The following is a 23,523-nucleotide window of genomic DNA, read 5'->3' on the forward strand; positions in this document are numbered from 1 at the left end:
TGTCCCCTTATGGAGAAGCCTACAGCTCCTTATAGCTCGATTTACAGCAGTGTTTATGAGACATCATGAAGAGACATCGTGAATAATAGAGCTGGTCACTGGAACATAGCGAGGAGCAGAAGGAGAGAGAGAGAGAGAGAGAGAGAGAGAGAAAGAAATCAAGAGAGAGAGAGAGAAATATAGAGAAAGAGAGAGAGAGACCGAGAAAGAGAGAGAGAGAGTGAGAGAGAAAGAGAAATCAAGAGACAGAGAAAAATAGAGAGAGAGAAAGAGAGAGAGAGAGAGAGAATGAGAGAGAAAGAAATCAAGGGAGAGAGAAAAATAGAGAGAGAGAAAGAGAGAGAGAATGAGAGATAGCGAAAGAGAGAGAGAGCAAGAGAGAGAGAATAAGAGATAGAGAAAGAGAGAGAAAGAAATTGAGAGAGAGAGAAAAGTAGAGAGAGAGAAAGAGAGAGAGAGAAATCGAGAGAGAGAGAAAAGTAGAGAGAGAAAGAGAGAGAGAGAGAAAGAGAGAGAAAGAGAGAGAGAAAGAAATCGAGAGAGAGAGAAAAGTAGAGAGAGAGAAAGAGAGAGAGAGAAATCGAGAGAGAGAGAAAAGTAGAGAGAGAGAAATCGAGAGAGAGAAATCGAGAGAGAGAAAATTAGAGAGAGAAAGAGAGAGAGAGAGAGAACGAGAGAGAGAATAAGAGCTAGAGAAAGAGAGAGAGAGAAAGAAATCGAGAGAGAGCGAAAAGTAGAGAGAGAGAAAGAGAGAGAGAGAAATTGAGAGAGAGAGAAAAGTAGAGAGAGAGAAAGAGAGAGAGAGAAATCGAGAGAGAGAGAGAAAAGTAGAGAGAGAAAGAGAGAGCGAGAAAGAGAGAGAGAGAGAGAGAAAGAGAGAGCGAGAAAGAGAGAGAGACAGAAAGAGAGAGAGAAATCGAGAGAGAGAGAGAGAAAAAAGTAGAGAGAGAAAGAGAGAGCGAGAAAGAGAGAGAGAAAAAAAGAGAGAGAGAGAAAAGTAGAGAGAGAAAGAGAGAGAGAGAGAGAGAGAGAGAGAGAGAATAAAGGCAGGAGTAAGGCTGTAGTAAGACAGCTACTGGACTTTCACATAAAAGCCACCTTTGAAAGTGAGAGAGTGTAGGCGTGGAGGTGCAGAGAGGGATGTTGTTTTGGCTTGTGCTTTTTTTTTCTCCCACTCACCCTTTCTTTCAACCCCTTCACTTTTATCATCTTGGCAGCCAGAGTGAGACCTGAAGAGCGCTCAGCACACTTATGAACCTGGCCGAAACGCCCCCTGTAGAGACAGCGAGCAGAAAACACACAGAGTTCAGAACAAAATGCTTACGATGCTTTATGGCAAAGCCGTGCACACTCCTGGGCAAAAACAAAACAAAACAAAACAAAACGGGCCACGCCCAAAATATCGAAACATTCATCTTTTAATGGTTGTAACACTAAATCCGAATGAAACAAATGCCAAAAGGAAAGAAGCAAACATCAGAACTAAATGCTGTGTAGTGTACATTCAATATTTTTTAGGCAAAAGCTGACTCCGTTTTCTTCTCAGAATAAAGTAGAGTGTGAGTCAACAACAGCCCAAAATAAACTGTCCGTGACAAGTCAGAAGCAAGCCCAGCACTTATTTCTGCCCTACTGGGGAGGGGGGGATTAGTCTCTGTACTCTCTCTCTGTGCTCTCTCTCTGTGCTCTGTGGATGCCAGTTCTTCAGCTTTGACCCTCCGCATGCTATCAGCAGCCCCCTCCCCCTTGCTCCACCCCCTCCCCCTCTCCGACGCCTGCATGTTTATCTCCGTATCTGCATTGCTATTATCATCGGACGCAAGTGGGCGAATGCCAAGTTGACAGTGAATCGATAGCACAAAACTATAATTACCCCGCGGTGAGGTCTTATCACACACTCTGCGGGTCTGAAAGGGACGCAGGATGCTAACGTACAGCAGCTTAAGAAAACAATCACAGGCATTTACAAAGGGTCACAGTAGCGCTAAACATTCACGTCAATCTATAGCTCTACAGCAGCGTTTCCCTACATTTTTTCAGTCACGGCACCCTTTGAAAACGTTCGAAAATTTGTGGCACCCTACACTAACGCTAGACAGCGTTAGCTACATGAGGATGAAGTCGACGATCCGGAAGCATCTGGAGCTTTTCTTTTAAGAAATCTGTCCATATTCCTTTGCGCTACACACGCATCGTCACACGATAATTATTGGGATGTAACACACACTATAACATAAACAGAGCTAAATACAATGCCACATGATGCCCATATTTGAGAAACACTAACGCCGCGTCCCAATTCGCCTACTATCCGTCCTAAATAGTATCAGAGATGAGAATTAACGCGTCCCATTACCGCGTAGTACGTTGAAACGAGTGTCCCAGACGTACCCGGATGGTGTACGAGTTCCGGTAGATTCTCCGAGTGTGGCTCCGTGGTCACTTTTTCACCTAACGTTGCCGACGACTCCTTGCGCGAAAGAGGGAGGAGTTTTGTGACCCTTTTTTTTTTTTTTTAGAGGATGCAGAAAAGCTGAAACGCAACGAGGAGTTCGCTTACGGCGACGGCGCGCGTATCCAGGCAACAACGTTCTCTTCCGTCACATGAGGTGTTAGTGCGTCTCAACTCTTGCGTACTCTTTTGCTCCACGCTCAAAAGTATGTACATTTTCCTGTAAATAAAAATGCAACTGAATGTAATCGACTTGAACATCATGAAAGCGAACTCATGAATCCGCCTACATACAGCGGCTCCCTTCCCATGATGCCTTGCCTGTGCCGTAGTGCATTTTCAGGTTCAGGTTTCAGGGACTTTTTGACCCCTGACTCGTCTTCGGAAACTGAAAGCCGAGCGCTGTTCAGGTTCAGGAATTTATTTTTTTTAAAACCGAGAAGTTTTGCTGCTGAAGTCTGTGGCAGTGTGCCTCGGGTCAGTGCTCCTCTCTCCAAGTTTCCATCCAACGAGATTCATCCTGCCGCCGTGTGCAGTTACATCACCGAGTGAGTCAGTTCACGTGGCAGCCGGACAAAGCCACGTTTCGCAGGTTAGCTTTAGTTAATCCTTCATTCGTAAGGCTGTTTAATATATAATAACTTTTTCAGAATTGTTTTTGTTACAGATCCTACTATAAGCGTTCTTGTTGTTCTTTCGGCTGCTCCCGGTTAGCGGGTCGCCACGGCGGGTCAACAATCCGCGTGTTTAATTTGGCACCGGTTTTATGCCGGATGCCCTTCCTGATGCCACGCTCCCGTTTTATCTGGGACCGGCACTGAGAGTACCAGTGGCTGGGTCGGTTCCCTTCCGGGAGATTGAACCCGGGCCATGGCGGTGAGAGCGTGGGATCCTAGCCACTAGACCATCAGGGGTAAGTGTACACAACATATATAAATAAATAAACGAACAATCAATCAAATACCACCCCAAAGCGGATTATTTCCCGATAACAGCACGCCCCAGTGTGTTTTACTTCTCTTATACCCCAGCAATTTGCCAAGCATTACAATTTTTTGAATGACACATCGTACTTTTTTCTCATTTATAGTTTCTAGTTACATTTAATGTTGTGGAATATCTGCAAAACAAGTTAGTTCCTGTCCTTATAGCGGCTCGTTCCCTCACCGGCAGCTCCGAAGCGCTGACACTGGAGACTCCTTCCACGACTCCATACTCTAAAACATCACCATATCAAAGATTTGTTAAAAAAATTTGTTTATGTGGAGCGTCCGCCCTACAAGTCCCTGTGATTGAGCCGTTACTATAGAAACGATATTAACGAAAATTAATCAACACTTTCCGACCAATCAGAATCCAGATTTCAGCAGCCCTGCGCTTTTGATCTGTGCTACCAGAGAGCGCAGAACGCCGTCTGTGGCTGATGTTAACACTTTTCCTTACATTTTATCGCAGCTACAAAAACTGTTCCATGCCACCATGGCAATTTTGAAAAATCCATATAAATAAATATAAAACAAATAGTTTACGCAATTTTGTAAGTGTATGCATTTGATAGATTTATTTGAAGATAAGAATGTTAGATAAACCAAACACCCTTATTGGGGCAGTGGTGGCTTGGCCTTAAGGCGCTGGGTTACTGATCAGAAGGGCCAAGCTGCCAAGCTGCCACCATTGGGCCCTTGAGCAAGGCCCTTAACCCTCTCTACTCCAGGGGGCGCTGTATTATGGCCGACCCTGCGCTCTGACCCCAACCTCCTGACATGCTGGGGTATGTGAACAAAAGAATTTCACGCTGCTGTAACGTATACGTGAGTAATAAAGACTAATCATTATCATTATTTAACCAAAGGATTTATCTTTTGTCTTTTACAAGAGTTCTACCTAAAAATCATTTTTAATCGAGAAATATTCTTCTGTATAGTTCTACATAGAACCATTAAGGGTTCCTCTGTAGAGTAAGAAATATACATGCAGTAGACGTTTTCATGCTGTAGTCAGGAGGAGAGACGCTGACCCACACTCACCCTCCCAGCAACTCGTTGGGTTCCACTGTGTAATAGGAGCCGATGGGAACCTGCTTGGCGCTGACGATGCGGTGCTCGAACGGGGCAGGTCGAGGAGGGCAATCGTCTGGGGGGAAAAACAAAGAAGAGAAGCGCAATAGGTGTGAAATAACTGACTGTGACTTGGCGACGCGTGAAAGGTGAAAGGTGACACGTGACGTCTGTGACTCTGTTTACAACGCCTAATGGAACAACACATTAACATTAACGTCAGGAGCTTTGGAAGAACCCTGCTGTCGTTACTGTTATACGAGTACACGAGCGATAACTAAGCTAATGATCTACAGTATCAAATGCTCGGAAGGTGCAGCTGCTAACAAAGTGGGCCAATTTATCTGATTCATCTCTGTCACAGCGCTGTTCAAATCTTTCTTCTGATTGCCGGCGATTCGTTTTCTATTACATTAACCCTGGCAGTAGTACAGCTGCAAATCACCATGTTTATATTGAGTTGCTTGTTCTAATACACTTTTGTTTCTTTAGAAACCTGCAGTTTCTAATTCCAGAACTCAGAACCTTTTTCAGAAACCATTCTAGGAACCTATGTTCTATTGCAGGGACCTTTTACCTTCAAGAACCCAGAATATATATATATATATATATATATAGAGAGAGAGAGAGAGAGAGAGAGAGAGAGAGAGAGAGAGAGAGAGAAACGTAGGACCTTTTAAGAACCTTTGGTTTTCTTCTGGAATACAGAAACATTTTCAGGAACTCAGAAACCATTTTTAGAACCCTAGGTTCTTCTTTCTGATCTCAGACATTTTCGGTAACCTTTTCTGCAACCCATGAACTTTTCATGAACCCATGAACTTCAGCTACATTTCCCCTGGAGGAACCTGAGCCAAGTTTAACACCAAATTGTGGTGAGATAGAAAGCAAGACCACGCACGAGTCCACAACGCTGCTTGAGATGCTAAACTGGTAGCTATAAGCTTCCTTCACTTTTGAGCTGCATTAGACTCGAAGCTCCAGCACAAAACTGAAGCAGCAAATTCAAATGTCTTGGCCGATCGACCGCATTTGCTTAAAAGATGCAATAGTCTGTTTGGGGTTTTTTTTTTTACACTTCTTTTTACTTTTTTTTGTATTTGTATGTAGAAATAATGTGGAAAATATTTAGAACATGATAATAATGGTGTGTAAATAATGGTGTGAGTCATGAGCTCAGCACAACTGTATTACATGGCTGAGAAAGCCCAGTTAGAAGACTGTATTATGGTCTGGATTGCTTGTGACCGGATTGTTTGTGTTGAAATGGACCCCCCCCCCGTTGGTCATTTTATAGACACTCCCGTTCACTCCGCCGCCATTTTAGAAATCAGCACGCTCCCAGGACAGCCTGATAATTCTCCCGTGAGCGAACAATTCGAGCTGTGCTTTGTTAAAACTTATCAGCTGGAAAACCTGTGGAAACCCGTTTCAGCCACTGAGAAAAAAACGAAATAAAAAAGGTAACTGTGACTTTATTTCCCGGTACTGTGTCAAGTGGTCTTTTTTATTTATTTCGGGTACTGTGTCAAGTGTCTGTCTAAATTTTTAGAAAAAAAGTCAGAATTGTGAGATGTAAACTAGTAATTGCGAGAAATAAAGTCAAAATTGTGCGACATGAACTCGTAAGTGTGGGGAAAAAAGTCAGAATTGAGAGACATAAAGTCACAGTTGTGAGAAATCAAGTAGCAATTCTGAGATATAAAGTTGCAATGGCCTTTTCATCTTTTTTTTTTTCTTTCTCTGCAGCAGAAACAGGCTTCCATAAAATCACCGATAGCACTTTTCCAAGATGGAGTCATTTATGTCTGGTGAAGGAGATGAAGCTGGACGCAGAATTTGCTATGTTTTTCCTGGACGGGAATGAGAGCCAGATTTACACAACAAATCAAACGTGATAGGTTTTTTTTTTTTTTTTTTGTCGTCATAAAGAAAAAAGGAGACAGCGGGAACGTCCTCAGAAAAATCATCATGAGCCGAATTTTACGTGCTTATAAAGGTATAACGTGGCTTTCAAGCAGACGAATGGCAGCTCTTTTAGCTAGCAGCGCTAACATGCTAATATCGCAGCTTAGAGCTCGTAAGAGTTTATTACAAAGAGAAAGAAAAGAAAGGAACAGAACTCGTGCACTCGTGAACGGAACTCGTGAATCATTATAAGCAGAATTTTGCTTATTTACAGTGTTAAAAATCGGGTTGGCTAATGCTAATGCTAAGTCTAGTTGAACTACAGTAGGTTCTGACGGAGGAGCTTTGTGTACATGGGTGGGAACCGGGGGTGTGCTCAATGTGTGAAATCAAATCATTCAAATTTTATTCGACTCCAATTATTTAAGTGCCACAGGACTAATCTTGCCAGATTTGGACAAATCATACCTAATGCACCTTTTAAGTGTTTGAAACACTTAAAAACCACTTCCAGAATGTATTTCACGCACCAATGATAGGAAACTGTAAATCCAGGCCTGCAGATTTCGAAGGATCTTCACTCTGTGGTGCAGAACTCGCCACTTCGTCACGTTTTGAAGGCTCGGATTTGTTCTGGGGCGTTTTAGGCTTTTCCAGAACCACATCTGCAGTCTCGGTGCCGGTTTCCTGGGTGAGCCGTACGGGTTTGGGTTCACGCTCAGCTTCTGTCGGCTGTGGAGTTTCCAGAGCAACGGACTCCTTCTGTTCCAAGTTCTCCGTGATTGGCAGGTTCGGCTTTGCGTCGTGACACGGCTCGGCTTCAGGGACGTCTTTAGTTTTTTGCTCACATTCCGTCTTTTGCTTCGGCTCCTGTCTTTTAATCAAAGAGTCCACAGAGGGCAGGACAGCAGCTGCAGAAACATCTGTGCACTCAGGTGTTCCTGGGGTTTCTGTTTCTGGGGTTTTGCTAGAAATACATAATCCGAATCATTAGTTTAATAATCTTTTAACATGGTTCTTGTCACATTCATACACATTAAAGCTTGTTCTTAAGAACACAAGGCAAATTGGCAGAAATGAGCAGGGCATGAAAACCAGACTGAACTGGGAACTGACAATTAGCAGGAGATAATCTGTCAGGAACTCAGAGTTTACTCCGCCCAGCTGAAATTAGCTGTGGAGTTCCTTTCACTCTGAACATATTTTAGCGTAATTAGTGACAGCTCCATGCAGCAGCCCTGCTCCTTTCCTCATAAACTACAGCTAAGGATTTGCATCTCATTAAACAACGGCTAGTCGAGAGAAAACAGGCGCATTAACACACAAAGGCTGGGTGTTAAAGGTGTACATAATTTGGGCACCTTTTAGACAGCCAGAAACCTTCAAAGAAAACATTTCAACTTTTAAGTAAAGCCAGAAAATGTTTAAAGATACAGGAACTTTTTCTGGAACTTTTTCCCGAGTCAGGAAACTGTGGAAGTAGGCAAATATTTCGAAACGGAGTAACTGTTTAAGGACACTCTTTCAGGAACTAAGGAACTTTTTTCAGGAAATCAGGAGCCATTTTAGAAAGATGTTTTTTAAAACCCCAAGACACTTTGGAACCCATTAATACTGTATATTTAGTACTCCCGGAGCTTTTGTTTTGGAGCTCTGGCAACTTTTGAGGAAACCAGGAACCTTTTTAAGAAACCTTTCTAGAACACCAGGACCATTTTGGTGCCCGTGTTCTTTTTCAGGAACTAATTAACTTTAGTTGCATTTGTGCTGGAGGAACCTGGCCGATAGTTCTCTGCTGGAGAACTTGCTGTTTTAACGTGTTTTGAAACGGTTCCTAATGTTACTGGTTTCCAGATAAACGTTCCTGGGTTCCTGAAAAGATTCCTGTGATGGAAAAGCAGCAAGAGTTCGTGAGTTAGTCACAACGGTTAATTTACAGGCTTTGAAAGTTCCTCTGTGTTCTGAACCGACGGCGGCTTCAACATCAAACCTCTCCGCTGATCAGGAACCTGACTCCCCGCGAAACCACATCCATCCTCGAGCGTGCGTGAGAGCCTTTGTTGTTCACATGCAGTATCATCCACACGTCTCACATTTCAGTAATACATCAAATAAAGGCATGCAATCACTCTGAGTGAGATGCGGCTCTCCAAACACTCCGGACAATGCAACGATACCTCGCTGTGATTGTGTGAGTACGTGTGTGTACGTCTGTGTACGTGTGTGAACGTGAGTGGCAGTGCGTCCTCTGAGATGATGCTTACTCGGATTTTATTTTTGTTTCTGTATTCTTCTGCGGCGGAATGACAGTACGCCTCTCGTATGCGGTATACGCAGCACAACGGTACGTTTCCGCTGAACTTCCACTTTGTTGGATGATGCGGTCAAGAGGACGCACTAGTGAGGGTGTATAACAGTGGCGAGAGAGCGAGAGAACTAACATCTGAGAGTTGACTCGCTATTAAAATCATTTGCTCTGTCAACCTCATGGTAACCTGGAGACTTTTCTTCTCCGGTTATTAGCGCATGCTTTAACCTTCATCTTCTAATGAGTTGGGGGCCAAACCACAGGTTACAAAGAGACGGCGTTTTCAAATGACAGGAGCACAATGCTGACTCATTAACGTGTCTTTGGGACCAGTGTGAAAGCCAGAGGTAGATCTGAGTACGACAGACCAGCCGAAATCATGCAGATATAGGTCGAGAGCTTCAGCTAATGCTCACATCGAACAGATGAGAACGTCAGAGGAGAACGTTCAGACTGGTTCAAAGTGACAGGAAGGCTACGGCAACTCAAATAACTACCGAGCGGGAAAGCATTGCAAAAGGCACAACATGTCAAAACAGCTGAAGAACACATCAGTTTCCACTTCACTCAGTCAGGAACAGGTTGCTGAGGACACAGCAGACGCAGACGCAGACGGACCCAAACTGAAGATCAGAAAAAAGACCGAGCGATGCTTTTCCAGTCTTCAGCAGTTTCTGTGACCAAATTTAATGATCAGAATATATCCATCTGATCTCGTGTGAGGTGCTACTCTCATTTTTACTGACGTAGTTATTACACTAATGTTGTTTTCCCCCAATGTTACCGACCTCTGCTTACTACAAAGGTAAACAGCGAACAGTGGAGTAGCTTTCACACTATCCGTCGTTCTCCAGATGAGGACGGGTTCTCTTCTGAGTCTGGTTCCTTTCAAGGTTCCTTCCTCTTAACATCTCAGGGAGATTTTCCTCACCACCATCACCACCGGCTCGCTCAATAGGGATAAACTCACACACTTAAAATCTCCATCCTGTGTTTATATGTTTCTGTAAAACTGCGTTGAGACAACGCCCGTTATATAAATAAAATGAATTGAATTAAAACCAAATCACATCTAAAAAAAAAATGTGGACATTTGGCGGACACCCTCATGTAGAGCGACTTTACGTTTATCTCGTTTATACAACTGACCAATGGCAGCTTGGCAGGGCTGGGATTTGAACAGAGCATGCTGTGATGTAACTGCGCAGACAGTCCCGTTAATGAGAGTTTAAGGTAAAATGCCCTTTTAGACATTTCTAAATCCCATCTGGGAGGAAATCTCTTAAACTCTGTTCAGACGTTCCTGACTGAACACATGAAGGAAGCGATTAATAACCCAAATCCCTGCAGCACCGGGCTTTAGGACAATCAGTTCCACAAGACTGAATCGTTTAGATTTTGAAGGCTCACCTCTCAAGCTGAGAAGCTGCAGTCACGGAGATGCTCTCTGCGGGCAAGACTTTATCATCTTTGCTGACTTCGAGCGCTTCGGGCTCGCTCGGGCTCTCGGGAGCGAAGGCCTGAACTCGGCCCGGCTCTCTGCTCTTCAGCGTCACCTCCTTTGGCCTGCGCTGGGATTTAAGAGCCGGAACTTCTCCTGTTAAAGCTGGAAAGGAACCAAGGGCTGGAGAGTTGACTTTATGTTCTTGATGCTTGTGTGGGACTGTAGAAGGAAACGTGAATCAGTGGCAGAGTTACACATTTATTGTAACGTAAATGTCAAAGGGATTTCAAATATATTTCATTTTAATCTCGCTTGTGAGCGAACAAATCAATATGGATGCAAATCCAATTCCAAGTATTTTACATGAATAGGTGTAGATGTCAACCCTGTTACTGTAGACATCAATATTGCTACTGTACACGTCAATCCTGTCACTGTAAACGTCAATCCTGTTACTGTAAACATCAATATTGCTACTGTACACATCAATCCTGTTACTGTAAACATCAATCCTCTCACTGTACACGTCGATCCTGTCACTGTAAACGTCGATCCTGTCACTGTAAACGTCAACCCTGTTACTGTAGACATCAATATTGCTACTGTACACGTCAATCCTGTTACTGTAGACATCAATATTGCTACTGTACACATCGATCCTGTCACTGTAAACGTCAATCCTGTCACTGTAAGCGTCAACCCTGTTACTGTAGGCATCAATATTGCTACTGTACACGTCAATCCTGTTACTGTAGACATCAATATTGCTACTGTACACGTCAATCCTGTCACTGTAAACGTCAATCCTGTTACTGTAGACATCAATATTGCTACTGTACACGTCAATCCTGTCACTGTAAACGTCAACCCTGTTACTGTAAACGTCAATCCTGTTACGTTACCATAAACGTCAATCCTGTTACTGTAGACATCAATATTGCTACTGTACACGTCAATCCTGTTACTGTAAACGTCAATCCTTTTACTGTACACGTCAATCCTGTCACTGTAGACGTGAATGCTTTTGTTGATGTCCATTCTTGCAGACACGGAAGATTGCTTAATTAACCCATTAGAAATTAATTTTATATAATTATCTATTAAAATGACTTTTAGCTCATAAAAATGTACTTTATTACAGGAATTAGATTACAATTTCGAAATCTAGAGGTTTATATCAAAGATTGCTGCAGGCACTGATTCAAGATAACATCTCACATATATTTTATGCTAAATTCTATATATATTGTTTGTGTTACTACTGTACTGAGTCCTAAAATAATAATAAATGTGGAGCCGTCCCAGTCTCTATAATTAGCCCCGTTGACATGGATGTGCTGCTGATTCACTCATTTTTGACTTTCAGAAGACGTTAAGCGTGAGCGTGAGGCGAGCGACAATAAATCTGACGAGATGCTAAAAATCTTTAGCATCTGGCAGATCTTTGTAGCAGCTGAGCTTAAAGCACCTTTACATGTTGATGTGAAGTTTTCTTCTCCCCGTGTCAGTGGGCTCCAGTTTCCCCTACTGTAGGAGTCACGTATCACATGCCAAATTCCAACCTTTCAGAGGACCTGCATTGCATGCAAAGATTCCCATCGCATTTGTTTCTATCGCCCACCTCTCGCATTATCACTGGGCAACTCAGCACATATGGAGAGCAGTATTAAAGTCTCCGTTCTGCTCAGTATCTGACAGATGGTTATGTAGGACACTGCTTTGTAGAAGCTCTGCTTTATTTAAGATACGAGGAAGAATGTTATAGCGTTGATCCTTTAATCAAACATCAATTTGTCAGTAACAGTCACAGAATTAAGTGCCTTAGATGGTTCCTTTACATTTGACTCTCAATTAAATTACTTCTAATATTGTGGCCCACAGTTGTGTCCTGCACATTGTATACCTAAATTACAAACATTGTTGAAATTACGGAGGTATTATTATTATCGTCTGTATATTTGAGCCCTTTCCGACAGCTCCTACAGGATGTCGAGATCCATCTTTTCACACGGAGGACGACCGAGGGACTCGTACGCGACTATTACAAAAGCTGCGAACGTTCACTGATGCTCAAGAAGGCGACACGGGATACATTAAGCGCCAGGGGGGTGTAAACTTTTGAACAGAACGATCGGGGTAAATCGTTATTTTGTTTAAAGATCGTATTTCGTTCATCGAGTACCGCCCTTCAGAAGCTACAGACGATATTTACATGTTTTCCAGAAGACAAAATGAAAAAAATTTACAACGATCGTCCTGTTCAAAAGTTTACACCCCCTCTGGCGCTTAATGCGTCAGTCGTGTTGCCTTCTTGAGCATCAGTGAACGTTCGCACCTTTTGTAATAGTCGTGTACGAGTCCCTCGGTCGTCCTCAGTGTGAAAAGATGGATCTCGACATCATATTGGCACTGTTGGAAAGGGCTCAAATGTGTAGAAGATGCTGGGAAAGTAAAGAATGTGCAGGACGGAAGGTTTTTCTGAAGAACAGTGGGCGGTTTAACTGCTCAGGACAAACAAGGGACTCATGAATAACTATTACAAAATATTAACACGGTCGTCGATCATCCAGGTAACGACACACGGTATGAATAATCGAGCGTGTGTAAACTTTTGAACTGGTTCATTTGTGTGAATTCATTTATTACTGTGTCTTGTGGAATGTATGTAAACATCTGTTATGTGAAACGGCATATTCAGGGCAGAACTAAATGAAAAAAGGCAATTTCTATAATCCTTCTTATTTATTATTATTATTATTTTGCAGATTCCGCAAGGCGTATGTAAACGTATGATCTCAACTGTACAGTTCATGCCTCCGAGGTTGCCAGATTTTCTTTGAAGCATCCAAGATGGGGTTTTTCAATACTGCCTTTAAACAAAAGCACTCGCCTTTAAACCCCCCAAAAATCTGTGTTTCTTTATCATCACGATTTTTTTTTTAATAATGCGTCAAATTATTTAAACGATTTCTGAACGTGACATATCTTTTTTTTTTTTTTTAATAACTTGTAAGCCCAACCTTTATCGTTGCCTGTTCTATCTCTTACAGATCAGGGCTGGAAACCCCAATATTTTTGCCCCACAACTGGATAACAATGTTGGTGTCATAATGTGCACATCACAGCTTTAAATAACAGATTTCATGGTTATTCCATCATAGACACGTCTTATTTTCAACCCAAAATGCGTCGGCTGAGCTGTATTTCTGCCGGATGAAGAATATTCTTATGGAAGCCGTCCAGGTTGATGATAAAGCTCTGGCTCGGAGAAAGCTGACAGCGCAGCAGACTGCGCTCAGAGACTCGATCTCCTACCTGCAGGTTGCTCATTAAGTTCCTCCGGAGCCTGAGTTCCTGTGTGACAGAAAGAGCTTTTGGCCTTTGTGGCATCACCATCTGATGTATTTTTCTGGGGGAGAAAATAAAGTGAAAGGTAAAGGTGTCACAGATTGTTTTCGGATGACGCGAAAAACCTACTTCTGGTTCTGCATTTCTGGTTCTGAGCCACCATGGTGACGTTCAGATTTTCTCCCCTTAGGCTGTACATTATATGAGCCAGGATCTTCATCCATTTTGTATCCAGCATCATTTGAATTAAAATGACCCTGGAGGCGTTTGTTTAATAATATCTGTACCAGACTGTCACAGAGATGTCACAACTTATCACAAAATGAACACAAAACAGAAGGAAAATCGAACAAATTCAACTATACTGAATAGTGTTTATATACCCGTGCAAATCAGAAAACAAGACATTCTAAAACAGTGTGACTCAAAATAGAAAGAACTGTGAATATGGGTGTTTAAATCTGCAGGGAAATACAGACCTTTCAGTAATTATTAGTTATATGCTTATGGTATATGCTTATGTCATTGGGTCCTTTAGTCGTGAGTTCGGCAGCAAAAACAATACAGAATGACTTGTTTGTTTTTTTCTTTTTATTTCAAAAGCATAAATTATACTGAGACTGAGCTACAAATTTTGTGCTGTCACAATTCCCAGTCACATTCCTACATCATTTTTCCCCTGAGAGTTTATAGCGCTCCGGTCCTTCCTTGTCACACACTCCACTTAACAATGGGCTACGCTGTATGATCACGGATCAGGCAATTAGAGCAAGGCCTTTTGCCTTTCTTTCGCCAAGATCAAACCAAGAGAAAGTAGAATATGCATGGAGCAATTAGATCAGCATGTGGAGAGGAACTGAGAAATCTTTTTTTTTTTTTTTAAACGGATCTACTGTAAGTGGCATCCTTAATTGTTAAAAACAGCAACGATAGAAACTTTCTTGAAAGAACTATAGAACTATAGAAAGAATTAGCATCTGGGAAACAGCGGAGAACTTTTCAAACCGTTTCTATATCAGATAACGCGTTATGTATCGGAATAAAACACCCGGTGCCGTGCTGTTATAGGAAAATAATCAACAACACGGCGGTGGGATGAAGCGGAGTTTCTGTCATCACCCTGAAGTTGATTATTTACCGATAACAGCACATCCTGAAGTGTTTTATTCCACTTATATACGTCACAGTAGTAATCGTGCCAACGATTACAATTGTTTATTTATTAAATAATGACGTACGTCATACGGCTGTGAAACACGTGAACTCCTGCTCTCAGTTACGTTATAGCAGCTATATTTATATATCCGTTCCCTCACTTCCTCTTGTAGTTAATAAGGCAGCGAGTTATTGAGAAACCGCAAAAAGCGTAAACTCCTCTGTCCTGAAGATGTCGGAGGCACTGACACTGGAGACTCCTTCCATGAACGTCAAATAAACAGATTTCTTCGGACAGAAAACAGACGCCGTTCATGTAGGGCGTCCACCATCTGAGTCCTTGTGAATGAGTTGTTACTATATAAACGATAACGTATTATAACAAGAGCATTAATATAAACCTGCACTACTGTCAGAGCTGCTGTTGTCCATTTTGCCTACCGCTTATTCTACAGGGTCGTGGGGAACCTGGAGCCTATAACAGGGAGCGTGGGGCACAAGGCCGGGGACACACTGAATGGGGTACCAGTCCATCACAGGGCACACTCACATACACATTCATACGCTACGGACACTTTGGACACGCCAATGAGCCTACCATGCATGTCGCTGGACTGGGGGAGGAAACCGGAGTACTCGGAGGAAACCCCCACAGCACGGAGAGAACACACAAACTCTGCACACACATGGCTCAGAGCCACTGTTATAGAAAATGAATCAACCTTCCGACCAATCAGAATTGAGAATCCAACAGCGCTGTGGCTTGTCGTATTTTGAATATACAGTAAATTCCTTATACACTGTGTCACAAGGGTTTTAGTTTGGATGTTGTTTTTTTTCTAACAGGACAAAGGGGTAGGATAAGTAGATCTCTCAGTACTGTTACAATAAAATACATTTTAAAAAGGCTGGAAGGAAAATGGTGCGACTGAACGCTTTCATGGTTTATGTCTGGAGACTTGGGTACCAGTTGAACTCCCAGTAATCCAGGTCAAGAGTCCTTAAACAACACGTCTCGTACAATGGCATATGAAACCTGAAGCTTCTCTGTGGACACAGCAGTGACCTGGGAAACATGTTCCAAAGGAACCTGGACCCGTTTAGCAAATCTCAAGAATGGAGCCATCAGTTAAACATACTAGCTTTAGATCACAAGATATATATATATTTTTTAAACACAGATTTTTCTTCAAGTATAACTGTTCCTATGAAATGTACAGACATTCAGACAAAAGTTATCAGATAGCAAACCCAGACCTCCACAGCAATGACTCAATGCGGCAAGAACTTGCATACAACCCAGAGTAAAACCCTTAAGATTCTCAGGGGCTCACTAACCTGATCGTCTGTTGCGTCCAGAAGGCCTTGCTTCCTCCAAGGCACGACGCCACTGAGAATGAACTCCACTATCTTTGAGCTGCGGAAAGCTTCGCCCACGTACCCGAGCACCTTATCCAGGGTTGAAACTGAACTTTCTATCCCCTCGATTTTCTTTCTCTGCAGCTGGCCTTCTTGTTTCAGGCTCATCAACAGTGCCACCGTTTCTCCACAGAGGGATTTGACCTCAGCGATCGCAGCTGAATCACACACGCCTTGTTCTGCATCTCTACGAGGAGGTTTTATAAAGGACTGTACTACAGCTTTGTCTTGATTGATTTGTGCAAAGTTCTTCTCCAAAACTACCATTCCTTTACACACTGACTCTAATTTCTGAAGCACTAAACTCTGTGTATTTGTGACCTGTTCAACTCTTCCTTCCAGGAGCTTTATCTTCTCTTCAATGTGGCCCAGACTGCCCAGAAGAGTCGAACTGGCTTTCTTTGGTGACCCAGATGCTGCTCCAGAGTTGTCCAGCTTTGCACCTTCGTACATCTTGGCAATGCAGGTGGCCAGAGTCACCGGTTTACTCATGATTGGAGTGAAACGCAGTCAGGATAACAGCTCAGGGGCAAGACAAAAGGCAAGAGAAAGAAGCACCACTAATCCTTGGGTCACTGTGAGCAAAAGTTATCAGAACAGCTATTTCGGTCCTTCCTATCTTACTCCTCTTAAGGCTTCTCTCAGGTGTCGTTGTTCCTCCCACCAAAACGAGCAGCTAGTCCAGAATGGTGTCAGTATGCACCAGAGACATGACACCACTTAAATAAACACCTCCATTTTGGTATCTTATCGCGACACTTCTATTTTTCCCTCCCCCTTCTCTGTTCCACTGTATTGAGCTCGCTCTGTTCGAGTTCATGCTTTTTATACAGGACCTAGAGCTGCCAAAGTTCCAGCAGTCCCTTGACGTCACCAAAACATTTAAACTTAACACGACAGATGCTGTTGACAAGCATACATGCAAGGAATGACCTTTCATGAAACGCCAATCAATCAGAACATGCAAAGTTGGACTGAATCAGTTGGAATGTTGTACATGTCTTGTTCTAGGATCAGGATGGGGATGTCTTCTTTGCTTAAAAATGCACTGGTTCCAATCTGCATAATGCTCTGTGGCTGGAACGTGCCTTGACTTTGGGTTGACACTTCTTGTAAAAATAAACCCCTCTAGACACTGGTATGGAAATTAATCGTGAAATGGAATGTTAGATGTGTTCCCTCTTTGAATAAAGAATTCGATTATGCTGTGTCCTGCCAGGAAAAGATTGCTTAAGAAAGGAAAATAAAAAATAAAAAAAACAACTAATACCTGATCCAGGGGCTTTGTCACATTCGCAATACAGTACAGGTGGAAAATAATTGGACAGTAGCACAGTTTCTTCACAGTTTCAGTCGTTTTGTTTGTGCAATACAGCACACAGGATGTGAAATGAAACAGTGCAGAATGTTCCCGAGTGGCACAGCTGTTTAAGGTTTCAGGTTTGTAGTCAGGAATCATGAGATTGAAGCTGGAATCCTGACGACGCCACAATCATCCATTGGCGAGAGTCCAAGAGAGCATATTCAACCCGCTGGGTGAGAAGGACGGGACTTTTCTCTCTGTCCTGACAATCAGATGGATGTTAGCCAATCTGTTAGCCCATGCATACATAATAGGGCAGTTGAGCAACAGTTTCAAATTTGTAGTGGCTTCTTGTGTACACGTTTAACCTTCACTGTCTGCTGTCGCTAGCTGGCGTGCAATAGAGGCAAGGTTGCCAAGTCTCCATGACAAAACCAGGCCAATACCAAAACTCAAAGTCTGACCCTGAACATGCTAATAAAAATCAGGGCAACTGTCACCAAATGTATTGTAATAATTCCAAAGTAACATCGTGTAATACATTTCAATGTACTGTACTAAATCCCAGACACTTTTTGAAATAATTCTTTCACTAATTATTTTGTTTTGCTCAAGTCTAGGGTTGGGGACAAAATAGAAAGTGTGGATATAACGACTCTAATGTGTGCAGTGTGTACCGCAGCTACCTCTACAATAAAAAGCTCTACATGTTGCTCCCGAGATAGCAAAGGGCCTGACCCGTTCTGCTCTCCGGGCCGGCCTGGACCGTCCTGGTGCCCTGCTTCTGGAGTCGCTTGAAGGCCAGTCACTGTTGCTGAGGTTGGTCCCATATGTACAACCTCGGGACACTTGGAAGCTGTGGAGATGGCATTTGACTGCAATTGATGCGGGCAGCTTTGGTGCTGTCTCTTGGGACTGCGGTTGCGGTGACGGTTTTGGACTACAATTGCACAAACAGACTTTGCGCTCGGGTCTCCATCGGTGGACAGTTCATGATTTCAGCGGAACAGACTTCGTGTTGAGACTGTGGTGAATTTCCTGATCACACTCTTTGTTTTAACGTATAGCACACAGTTATAGAAGGGAATTTTTTTTTAATAATTACGCTATCCAGTGCCACCCAGATGAGGATGAGTTCCCTTTTTGAGTCTGGTTCCTCTCAACGTTTCTTCCTCATATCATCCCAGGGAGTTTTCCCTCGCCACCGGCGCCTCTGGCTTGCTCATTAGGGATAAATTTATCAACTTAAAATTTAGATCTGAAATTGATACATTTCTGTAAAGCTGCATTGTGCTATACAAATAAAACTGAATTGAATTGAAATATGTAGCCCAATTCCATGGGGAATTCCATGCCATTCTTGGATAAACTCAATTCAATTCAATGAACTGGGTGGAAAATATTTGTTATCCTCAATATCACACAACCTGACTGGCCATGCAAGACCGCAGTATTTTTCCTGGCATGAAGAAATCAGTTGAACAGATGTAGACACGGAGTGTAATCACATCCGACCTGAACCGCACTGAACTGAATTTCACTTCCTGAAGACAAAACCAAAGGTAAATCAAACAGGAAGTGAAAATGGTTGCATCCAAATCTGTTCCAGCAGCACATCATGTAATGAACATTATTGTGTTATTTAGGGTTTGTGATTCCTTTAGGGAAGGGGTTCTTGAATGTTTTCCAGCCATTATAGTTAAAAAAAAAAAAAAAAAAAAACAACTATTCAAATATTAGACAAATATGTACCACCTGATTGATTGATTGATTGATTGATTGATTGGAGGCATTTGATGTTTTTATTCCAAAACTTTCCACCCAGTTGAAGTGAACATTATTTATACTTCTTATTGGACCTATTTTTTAAATTAATGAGTCTTATAGCTTATAGCACCGTCCATCCATTTTCCATACTGCTTATCCTACACTGGGTAACAGGGGAACCTGGAACCTATCCCAGGGAACTCGGGACACAAGGCGGGGGGATACCCTGGACGTAGTGCCAACCCATCACAGGGCACAACTGCGCACACTTTCACACACCCATTCATATCATGAGTTCCATCATTTGGAAATGCCAATGAGCCTACAACACGTGTCTTTGTGACTGGGGGACGAAACCAGAATAACCAGAGGAAACCCCCAGGAGAACATCCACGCACACAGGGCAGAGCCGGGACTCGAATCCCCAACCCGGGAAGTGTGAGGCAAACGTGCTAACCTATCCAAATAATAACTATAATAACTATAATAATCCTTGATTGTGTCCTTCACTTTTGTCATTTAAAAAAAAAAAAGACACCACCAGGCTATTAGTTTTGTAAATAGTATGGCTGTAAATAGTCTCAAAATGAGATACTGGCTGTGTTTACATGTACAAAGCAATCTGATTATTGGGGGGGGGGGGAAAACAATTTAGCAATAACTTGTATCAGTTATAACACTGTGAAACATCCACATGGATTTCACAACATGGAAAGTACATAAATAACAGATCTGTCTCCAGACTGTATGGAATCATTACACCGCCACACCCACTGCATTCAAAGCATCGTATACATATAAGAGTGCAGAGAGTTAATGAGCCTTTTGTACATACTCATGTCTCAGATGTACAAGCGAGTGGGCTTTATTTATAAATCCCTCCTCAGAGGGAGCATGGTTTTCCACCTTGTATTGGTGCCAGATTCTGAATGTGCTCAATAGATGCATGTTATGTAATGGACAAACAGTGGAAAGGTACCAGCTGGGTGTTTTGCTTTCTGTCGTTGGAATCTGACTCCATAAAGGCATTTCCACGGAGAGCATTTGTAGTGGCTGGAATTCACCATTACCAGCTGGTGTTAACCCAATTTCCAAGTTCGCATGGGTGTGTTAGTGAGTCAGAGTGTTTGGGAGCATGGAGGATATGGGGCTGGCAGTGAGTCGGCTCATAAATGGATATTTCCTCACCTCAGCTGGGACTGTCCACACATTTACATGTGATGAAGGAGACTATGAATAGGAGAATGAAGTGCCAAAGTCTCTTCATTCCACCCAGAGAAATGAGGTTAACCATGAAAATGGTCTAAACGGATAAAAACATCTTTCCTAACACTGACCGGACTTCTCCACTTGAATTCCTCAGCAATCGGAGAAAGTGATCAGTAAAATATCTGCAGGTCTTAAAAGGAAAGTCATTCCTGTTAATGTAGTTCCTGCCCTAGAAACCATCTTATGTGGCCATGTTTTTCAATTTGAGCATTTAGCACGTTTAGCATTATGGAAATGTTATCGTTAACGCCCGACGTCCCGCAGTGTTGTAGGAACGTTTATAAATATTCTCCTAACCTGTAGAAACCCTGACAGACTGAATGAATGAAACACATTCATTCAACCACAAACATTCAGAAAACGTTCCGCTAAGCTAGATTTGTGAGCTGGCGTAATATGATCGTGATGCAGGACCTTGACACGACACTTTGGGGTTAGTGGGACACATTCATCTGGACGGGAAGGGACAAAAACAATTTAATTGTAATTTGATCATGTTGAGGCTTTTGAAGCTGTAAAACTATACAGCTGCCAGAAGAAGCACAACCTGGTGAAAATACTGTTAATTTTAAGATGGTGCTTGACAATTCCTTTAACTTTTGAGGACAGTGTTCATAGGTCTACATAAGCCCTATATAAGCCCTTCATGACAACTGACATAACCCTGAATAACCATTTATAACCTTACTGACAATTTCCATGGCTTGTTGAAATTTGTTCATAGCGCTACATAAGCCCTACATAAGCCCTTCATGACAACTGGCATTAACTGGAATAAACAGTTATAGCCTTATTAACAACTTTTCATGTCAAATTGACATTTTTGTTTTCGTAGGTCTACATAAGCCCTTTATAACGTCTGAGTCAGGGGGGAGATTTTTGTTGACATAACGTTCCATTGTGATATTTCTCCAGGCTGATTTATGTTACAACACTATAACAACTGACGTTATAATCTCAGTGTACAGCATACGTATGTTTCTGAGTTTAATGCAAAGTCATAACAAAGCTACGATACCATAATGACAGTATTGTGCATATTCTGATAGACCTCTACTTATAAGATATTTATTCATCCTTATGGCAATGTCATAACATCATAATGACAGAATTATGGATAATAATCTCTTGTCTCTGTGTGAATAAGTTTGATTTGACTATTTATATTACACAGTAATATCAGAGTTATATATATATATATATATATATATATATAATAAAACATCACTGCAACCATAACTGTCTTTGCTTTGGATGTTTGAGATGTTATAACCAGAAGTCAGCTGTTATAACATTCTTAACACAACCTTATGTCACCTGACTCAGGTGTTATGTCATCTTGACATCAGAATTAATGAAGAATAAATAAATAAATATAATATAATATAATATAATATAATATAATATAATATAATTCTGGACTAACGAGTATGAACGTGGTGTCCGCTGTACACAACATATTTCTAAAATAAACGAAGATGCATTACACTCACGCGTTATGCAAAAGGTCAGTCAGTCATGCGCAGAATCTCAAGAATGCATTATGGACAAACGTACAAATGACTAGTCTGTAAGTTAATATCTTGTCACAGCAATTCGCACCACAGATACTGCTCTAACGCACGTGCTGTGAGTCAAACCGGGTGGATTTTCCATGGTCCTGGACGACGTGGAGGACATCCCACTGTGTGTTCATAGCAACGTTTAGCCTTGACCTATATGAGGTGACGGTTTATACGGCGGTCTCTGTTTACAGAGGCCTTCTCTCCATCCAAGGATGTGTGACATGGCGGGACATGGCAGTACAGCTCACATCCAGTGAAATGAGCTCCTCTAATGCCTGAGCTTCAAACCAATGTACTAATTACATTTCACTTCCATAGAATGCTTGTCATTTATTATTTATCCCCCCCCCCCATGTTAGCATTTTGGGCTTCCCTTTGTTTGGTTGCGTAACAACTATGAGTCATTTTCCTGAACACCCAAATAGCACAGAGTCTCTTGCTTATTACAAGGTCGTGCTCTTAGAAGGAGATTTACTCATCCGGGTGGTAATGCATTTGAACATGATTCACAGCTCAGGAGTGACGGAAGGCAAATCTACATCAGTAAAACAAAGAAACCGACTCGAAATAACACTAAAGAAGAAGTGAAGCAAAGGCACGCGTCTGAGGATCTTCTCCCATGTTGTGGCTTTCACACAAAGCAGTGACTTTAAAATATCAACAAAGAGCCTGAAATAGAACATTTTCACGCCAGGTCTAGCGTGAAACAAAACCCATAAAATAAATAAATAAATAAAGTGAACTTTGTTAGATTTATGCTCTATTCCAAACCCCCGTTTTCTCATTTAAATGCAAATCCTGGCGTTTCACCAGCTGCCTGTATGTCAACTCTTTTTAGGGATGCTCAGCTTTCATTGTTACATCACCGTAACGCGTGAATTTTTCAAAATAAAGTGAGCACTCTCTTCTTAAACTCTGTCATTTATCCGGCGCTGAAAGGCTCCATTTGCGTAAAAGCACAGTCGATTGCCATCATGCAAATCGTGTTAAAAAAAAAGAAAAGGTTGCATTTAGTTACCGTGAACTTGCGGATGTAGTCGGACACGCTGAACCCGCTGGTGTTGAGGAGCAGAGATTTGTACAGTGACGTCCCCATGTCTTGATGTCTTTACTGGAGATCACAACAGCAGCATTCTTTAAATCTGGACTCTCGGGGGACCATGATCGTTCTGGACCCCTAAATGAGTTCTGTCTTCGTTGCCCTGTTCCCTGTTGTCTATGTTTGCGCCCCTGCTGATACCAGAGTCCCCTAAACGCGGCACCGGGCCCAGAGCACTTCCTGCTCAGAGATAGCAGCTGCCTGAGATTAGTCCGGTATGCTGGAAATGTCAGGGTCCTGTTTTTTTAACGGGGTACAGATACATCGGAACTGTCCCTAGAGAAGGTCTGAGTGTTGTTTCCGTTATTACTGCGGATCAGAGGGCAGGACAGGACACTCTGGTCTGGAATAAAGATAGTGTGATTGTGTGTGTTTCTCACAGTTTTCTCTCAAAGTAGCACTGCGTTGTGGCGGCATCAGGTTCCTGAG

General features: G+C 42.3%; 1 protein-coding gene across 3 annotated transcripts in view; it reads right to left on the reverse strand.

Moving 5' to 3' along the window:
* Positions 1–23,265, reverse strand: part of mylk3 (myosin light chain kinase 3) — a 40,668-nt gene extending 17,403 nt beyond the window's left edge. For 2 of the 3 annotated variants that reach the window (XM_053616968.1, XM_053616967.1), the window contains exons 1-6: positions 16,011–19,665; positions 13,485–13,578; positions 10,136–10,388; positions 6,948–7,384; positions 4,480–4,585; positions 1,180–1,273 (exon numbers count right to left, since the gene is read on the reverse strand). In XM_053616968.1, coding sequence (XP_053472943.1) covers positions 1,180–1,273; positions 4,480–4,585; positions 6,948–7,384; positions 10,136–10,388; positions 13,485–13,578; positions 16,011–16,583 — 1,557 coding nt within the window. In that variant the 5' untranslated portion in view covers positions 16,584–19,665. Of the gene's footprint in view, positions 1–1,179; positions 1,274–4,479; positions 4,586–6,947; positions 7,385–10,135; positions 10,389–13,484; positions 13,579–16,010; positions 19,666–23,013 lie in introns of those variants that run through there. The other variant, XM_053616969.1, reaches the window with a different exon arrangement.
* Between the last annotated feature and the right edge of the window lie 258 nt (positions 23,266–23,523).

This window comes from Ictalurus furcatus, chromosome 27, assembly GCF_023375685.1.
Source record: "Ictalurus furcatus strain D&B chromosome 27, Billie_1.0, whole genome shotgun sequence".
NCBI lineage: Eukaryota > Metazoa > Chordata > Actinopteri > Siluriformes > Ictaluridae > Ictalurus > Ictalurus furcatus.